Here is a 15,847-nt window from a genome sequence, read left to right on the forward strand (position 1 = left end):
TATACGCAGTTTCTAATTACAGCATGATTTAGGTATTTAAGAGTATGAGGATGTAAAATAATATAAATAGAACATGTTATGTTTAATTATGGATTATTACGTCATATCAGTTCTCTTACCTTATAACTGTCTTTGTTTACCGTCTAATAAAGACTATATTTATTCTACTTTTTGCTTAATTTGATACAAATGATGTGTTATTACGTTGTATTAGATTACTGAGGATATAACTGTCAATGTTTACTGTCTAATAAAGACCTTATTATTTCTAGTTCTTTCTTTGTTTTCACAAAAAAGTACGTCTCATTACGTCTTATTAGTGTACTTGATGTTGGATCTCTTAATGCAATATTAATTGACTCTTTTGATTGTTGGTCTGTTATAAACTTGTTGCTGTTTTTTTTTTTCATGCAAAGCACTCTTTAAACATTGCTCTTGGAAAGGTGCTATACAAATATAGCTATTATAATTACTACTACTATTATTATTGTCTGATTACCAACTAATGATCACATTATCGTTTTATTTTTAAAATCCATTAGTCAACGGTTATTTCATTTGTATTTGCTGCTTCTGTCCGCACCTGGTCCCATCCAGGATAAACCAGCCTGCAACAGAGCGCACGCAGGCACTCACACCCCCGCTATAAAAGACAGACGCACCAGCCAGGCTGGAGTCATGACGGAGAGCGGCGGGGCTGTGGCGCGCCTGAGGTGAGTACAAGCGTAAAGACGCACAGGAGCTGGGACAGATTAGAGCAGAGGCTGCAGCACAGCAGCGACGAGCCGCTTCTTCTTTTCTGTTTTTCTAACTCACAGCTGTAACGAATAGGCTTGTAGCTATTAGATGAATGATAGCAGCATGGCTCACACTCATTTATTTTTTCTTCAGTACAATTAGCATCATTGCTGTTTCGAACTGTGGATGACTTAAGTGTCATATTATCACACAGCGGTGGACCTTCGAGACAGCCAGGAGAAGACAAAGCAGTTCACCTAGTAAACTAGTCGCCAGTCACCTCTACTGCAGCTGTAATGACCCTGATCCTGACACTGCTGCTGCTATCTGCTCCCTCTGTTCTTACTAACTATGAGTGCTACTGCTGCTGCCAACAACTCCTTAATAAAACTTTGGAACAGTAAAAATAAATATGATGAGGAAAAAATCGCGTGGTTTTTAACCTAAAGAGCTGCAGTTCACCACAGGGATCCGCAAAAGGAACAGACTTACTTTTGGCTTCGGTCTTTCCCATGTTGCTGTCATACATTTTGTGGAGAATGGAGGTGACTCTATAGTTAGATATCTGTAATGTTTGACCATGGTTGCTTTAGATTTAAGCACAAACAAAATGTGTCAGTGATATGAAATGCTTCATTTAGATTGAGGCGTACAGTAAGTCACAGTTACTGTGGATTATATCGTTACACCCATGATTATTTAGATATTTACTGATTTTGTGGTTAAGTGGCCTTTTGGATGTGGCCTGAACTCATAATAAAGACTTAGGTTACCTGACCTCTTGTGCTGTTGTTACTGCTGCTACATCTGCTGTAATTTCTATTCTTGCTACTTGCTCCTCTGCTATTAGTGCTCGTTGTGCTACCATGACAACCATGTTATAATCACAACATTATTTAATTGAATTTTATACAGAGCATAAGTATGTATGTATTCATACATTTATGAAATAAACATAGAACACGTGAACAAAATGCAAATGCAGCAAAGGTTCAGGAATAAACTAAACATACTGTAGTTTAAAGAAGCAGCGTGTTTGTGTTCCCATGCATTCACTACAAAAGTGAGAAGTGGACCACAAGATCATTGTAAGAAATTCTTGGACCAGTGATGGTATGACTGTTTCCAGTTGAATCAAAGGACAGATACACCAACATAATCTACATTTAAATGAGTCAGATAGGAGCATTTTGGTTCTTATTTAATGCCTCCATGTTAGGTAGTATAATGTGTCACTTTAAGGTTCCTGTTGTTTCTGTTTATTTGCTTGTGTGGTGCATACAGTATTAATATTAGTTACGTAATACTCTTACTTTAGTGTATTATAGTGTATTTATAGTGTAGTGTATTATATATAACTCATGAACTGCAATATAAAATATTGATAGTTAAGATAACTGGCGTTGTCGAAGATCACTCTCTAACCAAACAAGACAAGCAGTATTCAGCTTCTTCTTTTTCCCATGGCTGAAAAGACATACTGTGTGTTTAACAGTTGTTGACAGTCAACATTGTTTTGTTACCACCACCACCCCTTAACCTAAAAGTCCCCATCTAGTGTATTTTTTATATTTTCATGATATTTCATATTTTTCTGAGTCCTTTCCTGGCAGTGTTAATGAGCCACAGTGTTTGCCAAATGTTTCTTGAACAATAACTCAATTTGTGCTTGAAGTCACTAAATTTAAGCTGTTCCTTATACGGAATAATGACATATCACAATAGAAGAATCTGGGAGTCATACGTCATCCTCCAAGAGGAGTTATAAAAGCAGCAAGGCTCCAGCACTGCGCAGTGTGTGAGTTGTCAAGCATGAGAAGGAGAGATAGCTCCAGTCATTGCTTTCAGAGCAGACTGGTGTTAACAACCAGAGCAGAGGGAGAAGTTTAGCAGAGAAGTTGTCTAGTGGCAGTAAATGTACAGTACAGGTTACAGTTTGACCATGAATAAACTCTGCAACTCCTCGATACAGAGGGAGAACTTTTGTTTGAGTGACAGCTATCAATATCCCTGCTAATATTCATGCTATTGCTAATCCATGCCAGTTATGTTTATCTTGCAAGAGGCGCTGTTGGCGATGGTTCCTTCTGAAGAGCATTTACAGACAATGTATTTGGTTGTTAAATACGGATCACTTGTTGCCAACAAGGCACAGCCCTTACAGCTAACTCTGGTCTCAGTCCCACATTTCTCCTCTTTCAAACTTTCGGTGTTATAGCTTTGTTTTTCCCTTTTTGTCTTTTCTTATTGATTTATGACTTCTCTGTCATCACTTCCAGGAGTTGTTGCTTCCCCTGCCGTACACCACGCTGTCAGTTCTGGCCTCCATCTTGTTGCTCTCAAGAAAAAGCCATGACGGCCTTCAGGGGTATCTGGACTCAAGAGTTCTGGCGCTGTGTGGGTGGTGAGTTCTTCGCAATGCTGCTCTTCGTCCTGCTCAGCCTCGGCTCGACCATCAATTGGGAGGCTGTCAAGGAGGATCCCCGCCCGCCTGATCTGGTGCTCATCTCACTCTGCTTTGGCCTGAGTCTCGGCACCATGGTGCAGTGCTTCGGGCACATCAGTGGTGCTCATATCAACCCGGCAGTCACAGTGGCCATGGTGGTGACCAAGAAGCTCAGTATGGCTAAAGCGCTCTTCTACCTGCTGGCCCAGTGTGTAGGAGCCATAGTAGGGGCTGCCATTCTGTTCGGGGTCACCCCAGCCTCTGTTCGAGGTGGCATGGGGGTCACCACGGTTAGTCTATTTTTTTAAAAAGCCATGACTAACTGTCTCTGCTTTTTTCCCTGTAGCACTGTTACCTAATTCATTCCTCTCTGATATCTGTTATTTCCTATCCTACTTATTATTCTTTCTCAAAAGGTAATTGGACTGAGCCCGTTGATTTTCTAAAATTAACATATTTATCACTAATCACTAATCACAATGCCTCAGTGGGCTTCACAACCTGTACAGTTTATGGCACCCTCTGATCTTTAGATTCCTGGTTAGATTCAGGAAAAAACGCCCAAAAAATGAAAAAGGTGTCATAGTAACTGATATTTAATGTAATGAATACAGGATAGTTATGTATATGATTATGATCCTTATTTCTGTCTACACCGCCATAGGGTCCAGCTTAACTCTTCCTCCAATCACAGAACTGGCCTTCCTAACTAAAATGTTGCCCTTGTTGGTATCTCTGTGCTCCATGCAGGAGGGCCTTGATGTCCCTGGTAATCCAGGGCTCAATGTTGGGGGAAACAGGTTAAAGTCAAGGCTCAATAAATATTGTCCACATACAGTAGAAGTTGATGTATCCTGTGATGTAGCTATGAGCCCCGCAATGAACTCACAATATGGGTAGTTGTGTTTCTGGTTAGTTGTGACTGAGTGGATGACATCACATGCTTTGCATCAGCAGAGGGTGGGATGTAAACAACAACAATGTGTAAACACCTGGTGGGCAGATAATACGGACAAATTGACCCACTTCTAAATGTTCAATGTCAAGTCTCCAAACACAGGGATGTCCCTGTGTAGTCTCAGTGAAATACATTACACTGCACTCCAGATATTCCCTCTGGCCCTGATAATCCACCATTAGCTCGTCCATGTCATTACCCAGAGAAATCACATTCTACATGATGATGAAGGGGGAATATGGCTTACAGTATATCTCCTCTTCTTTGCCCGTCAGTTAACCCCTCGCTCTGCAGTCACAGTAGTTCCTGCTGATTTCAACCAGGATCTTTAACTTCTCCTTGGCTCTGTTAACCAGTCTAGCTAGGAGTTGCTACCAGGTGTAACAGACAGACAAAAAATGTAACTGTCCCAAAGAAGAGGGGCGCAAAAAGGACTCACCTAGAACCGTAATAAACTAAAACATTAAACAAATAAAAAGTTGGTACATGCACAGCTTGAGGCTATGCTGGAAATGATAATGCAATATATATTAAAAAAACAAAAAAACCCACTGACCCCTGTGGGCGGTCTTGTGTTCCTCCTCCCTCATCCAAGCTCGAGTCCTCTACCAGAGGCCTGGGAGCTTGAGGGTTCTGCGCAGTATCTAAGCTGTTCCTAGGACTGCACTCTTCTGGACAGAGATATCGGATATTGTTCCTGGAATCTTCTGGAGCTACTCTCCCAGTTTCGTGGCCCCCTGCCCCAAGTGCTCCTTTTACCACGGGGACCACTGTTGCCTTCATTTTCCACATCCTCTCCAGCTCTTCTTTCAGTCCTTGGTATTTCTCAAGCCTCTCGTGTTCTTTCAGATGTTGCTGTTGCTTGGGATTGCTACATCTATCACCACTGCCTTCTTCTGTCCACCACAGCTTTGTCTCGTTGGTTAGCCATCAACAGTTTGTCGGTCTGTATCTGGAAGTTGCACAGGATCCCGGCTTGCTCATTCTCCACCACTTTCGGAGGTGTCTCCCATTTTGACCTAGGGGCTTCCAGCCCATGCTAGACCAGGTACAGATGTTCCTGTACACTATGCCAGTCACTTGGTTGGGGCTCTCCATTTACGCCTGCCTGCATCTTACAACCCACTGTTATGTGCTGGGTTGTCTCGGGGGAATCTTTGCACAGCCTGCATCTGGGGTCCTGCCTGGTGTGGTAGACCCCGGCCTTCATCCTGGATAGTGGCTTTGATACTCATTAGTCCTCTGCCTCCTTCCTTCCGCTTAGTGTACAACCTCTGGACACTGGGATTGGGGTGCAACCCTCCATGCATTGTGAGGAGCTTGATTGTCTTGAAATCAGTAGCCTCTATCTCCTCCTTTGGCCAGCTTAATATGCCAGAGATGTATCGGATGGCTGGCAGGCGGTCGGTATTGATTGCTTGGACCTTGTTCTTACCATTTAGATGACTTTTCAGGATTTGCCTTTCTCTAGCTATTTGACTGTGGCTGCTTTGCTGTAGTCCCCATGGTGTCCATTTGCTTGCGGAAACCCAAAGTTCTTGCTTGTCTACATCTGCTATATTGCTTTCTGGTAGTTCAACCCCTTCAGTTTGGCTCATCTTCCCTCTCTTCTATACCATACAACCACACTTATCTAGTCTGAATGACATTCTGATGTCGTTGCTGTAGATCCTGGTGATGTGAATCAGTGAGTCAATGTCTTGCTCACTCCTGGCATACAGCATGATGTCATCTATGTAGAGGAGGTGGCTGATGATTGCCCTGCTCCGAAACCGGCATCTGTAGCCACTTTGTGATGATCTGGCTGAGGGGGTTCAGGCTTATGCAGAAAAGCAGTGGGGACAGCATCTCCATGGTATATGGCCTGCAGATTTGTCTTCCACAGTCCCACTGAGTTCTTGATTAAGGCTGTTAGTGTCCTGCTGATGTAATACAGTTCCAAGCATTCCAGTATCAATATATGTGTGTGTGTGTGTGTACACATGTATATATGTATATATATATATATACATATATATATATATTAGGGCCGGGACTTTAACGCGTTAATTAAGATGAATTAATTACACAAAAATTAACGCGTTAAAAAAATTAACGCATTTTAATCGCACTTATTTTTGCACCGCAGAACGTTTCTCACTAGATGAGTTTCAGGCGTACCGATTATACTGGAGCACAATTATTTAACGAGTTAAAAAGCCGCCGACACTGGCGCCCTGGCAATAGCAACATAAGCGAGACAGCACCGCTGTCCAGCTCCTCTCTCAGGCCGGCCTTGAAAGTCGTCAGATCGTGTCTGTGACTGGACACATGAGAGCAGCTAGGGATGGCGCTCTGACCCGCCCTGGCAACATATAGCAACATAAGCAAGACAGCTGGACTTTCAACGCGTTACACCAACCACAACACGCTGTCCAGCTCCTCTCTCAGGCTGGCCTTGAAAGTGAAAGTGAAAGTTAAAACTTTACCGAAAAATCCTTGTCACTGCTGAATCCCTAGTCTGTAGGTCTAGGTTAAGTACCACCTTGAAAAAAAAATAAACAATGTTTTCTTGCTTAAGCTCATGTATTCAGTCATTATTCAATGGTATACTAAAACCCATATGAAAAAAAGTGCTTCTCACTGTTCTCAGGTCAAATATTTATATGCGATTAAAAATGCGATTAATTTCGATTAATTAATTACAAAGCCTCTAATTAATTAGATTAATTTTTTTAATCGAGTCCCGGCCCTAATATATATATATATATATATATTTGAATATATATACACACACACACTAAACTAAAAATCTATAGATCGAAATAACTTAAGAGTTATTTTTGAATTACTCTTCTACCATTAATAATATTGATAATAACTGTACATAAATCATTCTTATCATGTGCATGCTATGTCTTATTTTATGATTATTACAACATCAATTTTCTTTCAATTTTAAGTAAAAGTATCCCTTCAAGTTAGTTAGGTGTAAGGTGACCTTTCAATTCGTTGGTTGGATTTTGTTCTTAGGATTGAGAGAGAGCGAGCACATTTTGCATTCACACCTGGTTGAAATCCAATCACACAGACTGTCTCTAGGGCGAAGTGTATAGATTGCAGTGCAGTCAGATTGCTATAAGTCCTGCATGTATTGTATTCAGATAATATCTTAATACACTGTGTTAAAGGCTATTAATATCTGATGATGTATTTCTATGCTGCCGTTGTGTTTCCAACACAGGTGAATACAAGCATCTCTGTGGGAAATGGCTTGGTTGTAGAACTCTTCATCACCTTCCAACTGGTCTTCACTGTGTTTGCTACCTGTGACCACAAACGTAATGACTTGAAGGGTTCCTCTGCTTTGGCTATTGGCGTGTCTGTATGTGTTGGTCATCTTTTTGCCGTAAGTACACAACACTTGTCCAGCTGTTGTAAATACATACATAGAAATAGATAATAACCTATAGACAATGGGGACACAAATGGCTCAAAATGCTGCAGTCATATCGCTGTTAGACTTGTGATGTCATCTCTTGCCATGTGCATTTTGAATATTCCATTTTCTCAATGATGCCATTTTTGTAAATAATTTGAGAAATTTATACTGAAATACTTGAAAAACAGGAACAGCTCTACAATACAATGCAGTCCAGTCCTGCAATAAATATAATCTTATTTATTTAGTCTCATATGCTGACTTCCTTCCTCACTTTCTGATTCTTTCCTGGAAGTTATATTGTACAAAGAACTGAAACTTCTCTGAGTTTGAACATGGTTGGAAACATTTAGAATAATGTAAGTACTCAACTCAACTAAAGGTCTTGTCATGTTTAACAATTAAATATGGAAATGTTAAATATTATATCTTGCCACAGGAGACTGTTGATTTTTTCTCTTTTCCACAAGCATGTTCTTTTCCTTAACCAAGTAGGCCAGTTCTTCCATTCACCAAGAACAAAGTAGTTATTTTAACCCAAACCACCATTTTCTCTAACCGCAAAAAAGTTGTTTTGCTCCATTGAGGTAAGATATCAGACATCAAACACTAAAATGCACATTTTTGTAACAGTGATGTGTATTTTTTTTTATTGAACTTTCTTGAAACAAGTAGAGCAAGTATACAGAAACTAAAATAAAATCAGCTATAGATGCGAGTGTATCGTTACACATGGACAAGTAGCTCAGTTTGGCTTTCTATTTGGAAAGTTTGACTTATGAAAATAACATTTTGTTAGAATAAAAGTAAATTAATTAGATAAAACCAAGAGAAAGTCATATTCAGATTCCAAACAAGACATGTTTACAAAGTAATGTAAATTGAGGGTAGATATAATCAGCAAAAATTGACAATTTACAAGGGCTATACTAAAATAAATTAATGTGTATTTACAAGCCTTGGGGAGTTCTACTGCATATGTGAAAAAGGTGGTATAAAGCCATTTGTGGTTTAAGAGGAGCTGCATGAATGAGATAAATTACCTCCAGTGATGTCATGTAGTGGCTAAGTTGCATTGTGGGTAATTTAGGTGCCAGATTTTGAAAAGCAGTCCCCTGGTCTATTGTTGCATCTGTACAACACTATTGGACTTGTTATGGAAAAAAATTTTTTTTAAAACAAATGATCAAAATTGACAGCAGAACCAGAGTGCAACTTTATGCTACTTTTTTACATATGCAGCAAAACCTGTGAACACACTATAATGTGTGAAATTAGTGTTGTTACACTTTATGTTTATGTTTACTTTATGTTATGTTTTCACTGATACTTTTTTTAGTAAGTATCAATGAAAAAAAAACTAAACAGTTGTTATGGCTGTATCAGATTATCATTTCCCTTACATGTGGGGAGCAGCATGAAAGTAATTGAGATTTTTTGTAGAGAAACAAAACACTGATTTCGGAAGGCACTGACAATTGATGTCATACTGCTAACAGCTGCGTTAGATCAGAAAATCCGAGTGTAGGCCCGCTGGTCTACTGTCACATTTGGCCTTGTCTACAGTGAAAACTACACGGTCTCATTCTGTGGTCAAGTTGGCAATAACAAATATATGTCCAGTTACACTTTAAGAATAAAGGCACTAAAATTATTGGTTAGGTTTAGGTAAACATCATGGTTTGAGTGTTTTCTTAAAACAGTAAATATGACTATTGGCTTCAGATGGGACTCAAATGTTGGTCACCTGGGTGAAATTACTATGGACAAACCACACAAACTTTCCCAACCACCTTCCAACATGGACTTTCTGGCTCTTTTTACTGTGTTCATCCTTTGTTACGTCATTATCGGCCCCAATTTGTACTGCACCTACATACTGGCATGTAATTTTCATGCCTAGGTTACGCAAACCGTGACTCCGCTGACCTCGACTGGATCACCGGGTCATATATTGGTGTAACACTGGGCTGAATACAAACAGTGTATTTTTAAATTTACTTTGGAGGATTTGTTGTAATATTCTACATTGAATCTCTCAGTGTCTTTCTTTTTCCATGCTTCTTGTGATCATGACAGCCGTATAATGTTGGTTGTGATTGTTCCCTCAGATTCCTTACACTGGAGCCAGTATGAACCCTGCCCGATCCTTTGGCCCAGCTGTGGTCACATGGCGCTGGGAAAACCACTGGGTAACTAAGCAGTTTCTGCACAGTTGTTCAGTATCAGCTGTTTGTCTGGTCTCAGCGGTCCTTCTCTTCAGTTAAACAATTTTTCCCCATAATAAAGCAGAGAGTCACATTCATTGCAGGCACAACACCAGGATTTCAGTTTTTGGGTGGGCCATGGTAAATTTGGCTGGGCATCATAATTACATAGCTATGTTAATGTTTGCCTTCTTGATGCAAATGATGATATAATGCTGTGGAGGCAACTAGGGCCTCTGGTTGATTGTGACACTTTATAACTCTTTATTAAAACATGTTCAACGCCGAGATAAGTTATTATTTCCCCTATGACGGTTTATACAAATATTTACATAAATAGCTCTTATGCCAATTCCACTTAGTGTTGCATTGTGGTTAAACTACAGCAATCAAAATGAGTAATATAATCAGAGTAAACCTGGCACAAAAGCCTTTCCAGCAGGTTGGAATGTTTCATTTCAGTTATTGTCGACAAAAGCCCTTCATGTTTTGCCATTTATTACAAAGGTACAAGAAACCAGCAATAAATACAAATTCTATAGTGCAAAAACTAAATATCAGTACAATAATGGATGCTATAACTGCCACTCTTTTTTAGAGGAAGGAATTTTCCTTGGTGTTTAGTTCATAAAAAAATAAGCTTAATTACTGCAACAGTCAAGAACATAGACAACACAACAATATAGAATCCAAAATTACAATAGAAATATACGAAAATATGAATATAAAATAATATAATAATATTGTATTGTTGAACTGTGAATTCTGTGTACTGTTATACACCTAATATATATATACATATATATATTAGGGTTTTAGGGCCACATATATATATTTTAGGGTACATATATATATATGTGCGTGTGCGTGTGTGTGTGTGTGTGTGTATGAGGGATGTCAATATAATGGGTTCATTTTGATTAATAAATTATAGGAAAAATAATGTGAATAATAAGAAGCAGATTCATCACACTCTTAACCAGTAGCTTTGTAAACATGATTGAGGCCGATGACTAAAGCCCCACCCCAGCCAGAGCTTCTAACTGTTGACATACTTTCTCAAACAAAGAATGGGATGTGGTTTTAATTGTTGAATCAGTGGCATACCTATGTAGCCTCTTCATAGGTGCTACGCAATAGGGCAGCCTGACATTCACCTCCCCAGAAGCATGGAAGCCACGCATTTTCTGGCTTCTCATCCGGTGCTTACCTGCAGTGCTAATAACGGGGATTGTGACCCGTAGTTTCCCCAGTAAATACACCACATGCTTCCACTGTTGCAGTCCCTCCTGACCGGCCAGCTGTTGCTCTTCTTGGATTACACACCTCCTCCAAAGCCTCTCTTCACTGCCAGAGTGAGAGAGTGGACAGGCTAGATGTCTGAAGGGCAGGCTGCCCCTCAACGAACAGCCGGGTGGAGAAAGCTGGCTTGCTGAAACCAAGTTGCTCAAGCTGGATTTGCATGGAGCCGCAGCACACCCTGCAGACACTCTGCCTGTCTGCTCTCTCTAGCCCACAGCTGTGAGCCGAAGGACTCAATGTATTTTAAGGGGAAAGTACTGTACAGTTGGCAATCTGCTCACCATGGTCAGCAATGCAGACATGCCAGCACACATGTATACATGCTCACTACAGCCTAGGCCCCTTGCTTAGGTTACAGCATCTGCTCTGCGTGGAGCCTATATGCAACCATGAGCTTTTATTATCACACCAGAAACCAAGCTTAGTGGATGACTTTAAAGTACTGTAGTCCATTCCATTTTAGCAACAGCTTACCTTTTGTAAGTTTAAGCGCAAAATTAAGTTATTTGTCCATAACTGTACAACATTCTCAGGAAATATCACAAAAATAAATTTAAAAAATCACAGTGTAGTGGTACAAACGCCCAGATGGAACTGTTGACAGGAGCACCTGTTCAATTTATGCAGCAAGAAACTTCAAGCTTAAAATATTTTAATATTGGTTTAGAATGTCCATTTATTTATTGACTCACTCATCTACCAAAAGCCATTTGCATTGAAATATTTTTAAATGCTTACGGCAAACATTAGCATATGTGATTAATTTTGATTAATTAATCACAAAGCTTGTAATTAATTTGATTTAATTTGATTTTTTTTAAATCGCTTGACAGCCCTGATATTTCTATATATCAAGTTAATGATTGTAATGAAGACATATTTTCACTGTCAACTGCTCTTGTTAAAAAGTGAAGTCCAAGTTTTGATATGCGCAGCATGACGTTAAATGCTCTCTCTCTCTCTCTCTCTCTCTCTGTGTGTGTGTGTGTGTGTGTGTGTGTGTGTGTGTGTGTGTGTGTTAGGTGTACTGGGTGGGTCCATCTCTGGGTGGGGCTCTGGCTGCAGCCTTGTATGAATACCTGTTCTGTCCGGACCCAGAGCTGAAGAAACGTTACTCTGATGCCTTCATCAAGACGGCCTTCACTGCAACCAAGCACCGGCAGGACTCAGTCACAGCCCAGGAGCCTCTCTTCACTGTCATGGATGTGGAGAGAGCTGAGAGGAAGGAAAGAGAGAGGGAGATATCAGAGGAAGTGTTGTCCTCTGTATGACTAGAGGGAAACACAGCAGTGATGTCCAGACTGCTGACCCGCTCTGACGGACACTGACCTAAGATTGGAACCTTCCGTTGGTGCCAAACAGTCAGATTGTGTTTGTCCATATCAACTGAAGAGCTGCCGGACTTTTTGCCAGTAAAATGGAAGAAAAAGATGAGAAAAAAATAAGTGACATTGCTAGAACTGTGTGTTTGTGCTCATGCAGTTTGTATTTTTATTATTCCAACTTAGAGGACAAACTGGAAATATACAGCATACAAATTGCTTGGGCTGCACCTACACAGTTTATTTATTATTGTCCATAGGACCTTTCCTGTGATGGAAATGGCCTCTATGATTGAATGTCACAGACTAAAAGAGACTGCAGGGAGGAGAGACATTGAAACATATCCCCCATCCTCAGTCATGGACAGAAAAGAATATACTGACAAATTAAAAGATGTAGTGTAAAGTTACTTTAGAGCTCCACAACACATAACAAAAGAGGAGCAATGTTACAACTTATTTTTACATAATATTACCTTTCTATTTCCTTCAGTGGCCTCCTGCTTGAATATGTATTCGTCCTGACGTTTAATGGCTCGCAGCAGGGAAAGTACAGTGTGCTATGAACTAAGCCAACAATACATTCAATACAATTCATTATGTACATTAAGTTTTCATAACTAATAAACATAATATTTCCTGACATATAGCCACTATTACGGCTTCCCTTCAACCAGTATGGAAGAGTACAGTTGTTGTTTTTTCTTTTTCTTTTCAGATATGTATGTATGTATGTATGTACGTATGTATGTATGTACATATGTATATATGAATGTACGTATGTATGTATGTATGTACGTATGTATGTATGTACATATGTATATATGAATGTACGTATGTATGTATGTATGTATGTACGTATGTATGTATGTATGTATGTACGTATGTATGTATGTATGTGAGTACGTATGTATGTATGTATGCATGTATGTATGTATGTATGTATGTTGTAAACTTTAAAACTAGCTTAAAACTCTAAACTTAAATTTGAGGAGGTTTAACTTTTAACATGGCTGTCTTTTTTTAAATGAACTGAGCAGGGGAGTGAAAGAGATGCAGCTGTTTCACTCCCCTGCTGGCCTGGCTTGACTCAGTTGGACTTGGCCAACCTTAGCCCAGTGCAGCTGGGATTTTTGTCTCCATTACAACAAGGATATCTGCTTCAAGGTGTGTCTTTAACTAAACAGCACGTATTTAATTTAAAAGCAACAGGCTTCTCTATGGCTGTGACTAGCAGTCAGATAAAGTGCTGTAAACGCTCTTTCTCCCAGCAGCATTATCAAAGAATCTGCCATAACAAAGCTCCACTAATTCAGTAAAATGCACATTTAATTTCCTATAAATTCTTCACAATAAGTCACATGTCATGTTGTCATTTAAAAGCTTTAACCATGAAGCAACAAAATTAGGAAATGTTGGGTTTTCACCAGTAGTAAATTAACATGACTCTTAAAACCATTATGTAACTAACAGTTAAGCTCATTTTTTGCTAACTAGCTATTAAGAAATAAATGTTCCCCCTCCATTATACTTTGTTATTATTTATGTATTTATTTTAAATTGGGAAGCATCTACACATTGATTCAACTCTTTGGTTAACTTTGGTTTAGGCTACATAGATAAACTTTACTAGGCAGAGATGAATTTTGAATAGTGCAACAGTGCTCTGCTTAATTTTTAAGAGCTAATCTAATCTGGTGCAACCCAGCCTTAGATTCTTACAACTACTGAAACTATAGTTTGGTGTCTAAGGTGGTGATGAAATCAATTTGTCTTTAAAGCTTTGTTCATCTGAGCTGTATGTTTTCTCAGTGCTATAAGCCCAGTGTTAATGTTAGCATGCTAAAATGCTAATATTTAGCATTTCACTTTTGGGCTATAGTTTTTGGTATGTTAGCATGAAATGTTATAAGTACAGTGCCGATGAGGCAGGCTCCAGTCAGTCATCAGTTTTTAAGGTATTGTGTTGTAAGATGTCCACTGCAAAAGGTTCATATTGTCACATATAGCCCTAAACCACTATTGACCACTCTTGTCAGTTACCAATCTTTGAAATCCATTGTATCTGTACATTAAATAAACAAAATAATTTAATCATATACATCGAGCCACTCAACATGCAGGTTGTTGTGGGGTTTTTTTTTTTGATTAAAATAAGATGACATACAAAGCTTAGTTTTCTCTGGGCCCCTGCCAAACCTAACCAGTGATGACATGTTCAGCCGCATGTCATCATTCAACCGCTGGCTGTCGAGGTGGTGTCCAGCAAACGATGTGGGCTTTGTTGATAATTGGCGGACTTTCTGGGGAAAACCTGGTCTCATTAGGAGAGACGGCATCCATCCCACTTTGGACGGAGCGGCTCTCATCTCTAGAAATTTAACCCATTTCATTAGCCAACAACCAGCCTGACAACCCAGAGTTGAGACCAGGAGGCAGAGCTGCAGTCTTACACGCTTCTCTGAGCTTCCATTAGATCAGTTGCACACCCAAAACTTCATTGAGACTGTGTCTGCCCACCGACCACCTAATTTAATTTAATTAATCAAATCAAAAGTCCACAGAAGAGGAGTTGTGCATGAAAATCTAATAAAAATTAACAGCAACTCTGCAATCTCAAAACAAGACAAGAGAATTAAATGCGGACTCCTAAATATCAGATCCCTGTCATCGAAAGCTGTACTAGTAAATGACTTAATTTCAGACTGTAATATTGATTTATTCTGTCTTACTGAAACTTGGCTGCATCCTGAAGAATATGTCAGCCTGAATGAATCCACTCCACCCAGTCACATTAATACTCACATTCCTCGAGGCTCCGGCCGAGGAGGTGGTGTTGCAGCTATTTATGACTTAAGTCTGTCAATCATTCCTAAACCTAAATTAAATTATAACTCATTTGAAAGCCTTGTTCTGAGTCTTTCACATCCAACGTGGAAAACTTTACAGCCAGTTCTATTTGTTGTAGTGTATCGAGCACCTGGTCCTTACTCAGAATTTTTATCTGAATTCTCTGAGTTTTTATCAAGTCTAGTCCTCAAATCAGATAAAGTAATTATTGTAGGTGATTTTAATATTCATGTGGATGTCGTTAATGATAGCCTTAGTACTGCATTTATCTCATTATTAGACTCTATTGGCTTCTCTCAGTGTGTACATAAACCAACTCACTGTTTTGACCACACCCTTGATCTTGTTCTAGCTTATGGTATCGAGATTGAAAATCTAACAGTTTCTCCACAGAATCCTCTTTTATCAGACCATCACTTACTAACTTTTGAAGTTCTATTACTGGACTACACACCATTAGGCAAAAACTCCTTCACTAGATGTCTATCTGATAGTGCTGTAGCTAAATTTAAGGAAATTATACCGCTGGCACTAAATTCAATGCCATGTCTTAATATAATAGAGGACTCCTCCGCTAACCAGTTCCTCACAAATCGATCATCT

General features: G+C 39.4%; 1 protein-coding gene across 1 annotated transcript; it reads left to right on the plus strand.

Moving 5' to 3' along the window:
- Positions 1-442: 442 nt before the first annotated feature.
- LOC311258446 (aquaporin-4-like) lies at positions 443-13,108 on the plus strand. Its single transcript, XM_084354705.1, has 5 exons — positions 443-713; positions 3,018-3,474; positions 7,366-7,530; positions 9,675-9,755; positions 12,095-13,108. Exons 1-5 carry the CDS (start codon positions 679-681, stop codon positions 12,341-12,343), a joined length of 987 nt encoding a protein of 328 aa, XP_084210831.1. The 5' UTR covers positions 443-678; the 3' UTR covers positions 12,344-13,108.
- The last annotated feature ends 2,739 nt before the right edge of the window (positions 13,109-15,847 follow it).

The sequence above is a fragment of the Pagrus pagrus genome, assembly GCF_965226575.1.
Source record: "Pagrus pagrus genome assembly, chromosome: 6".
NCBI lineage: Eukaryota > Metazoa > Chordata > Actinopteri > Spariformes > Sparidae > Pagrus > Pagrus pagrus.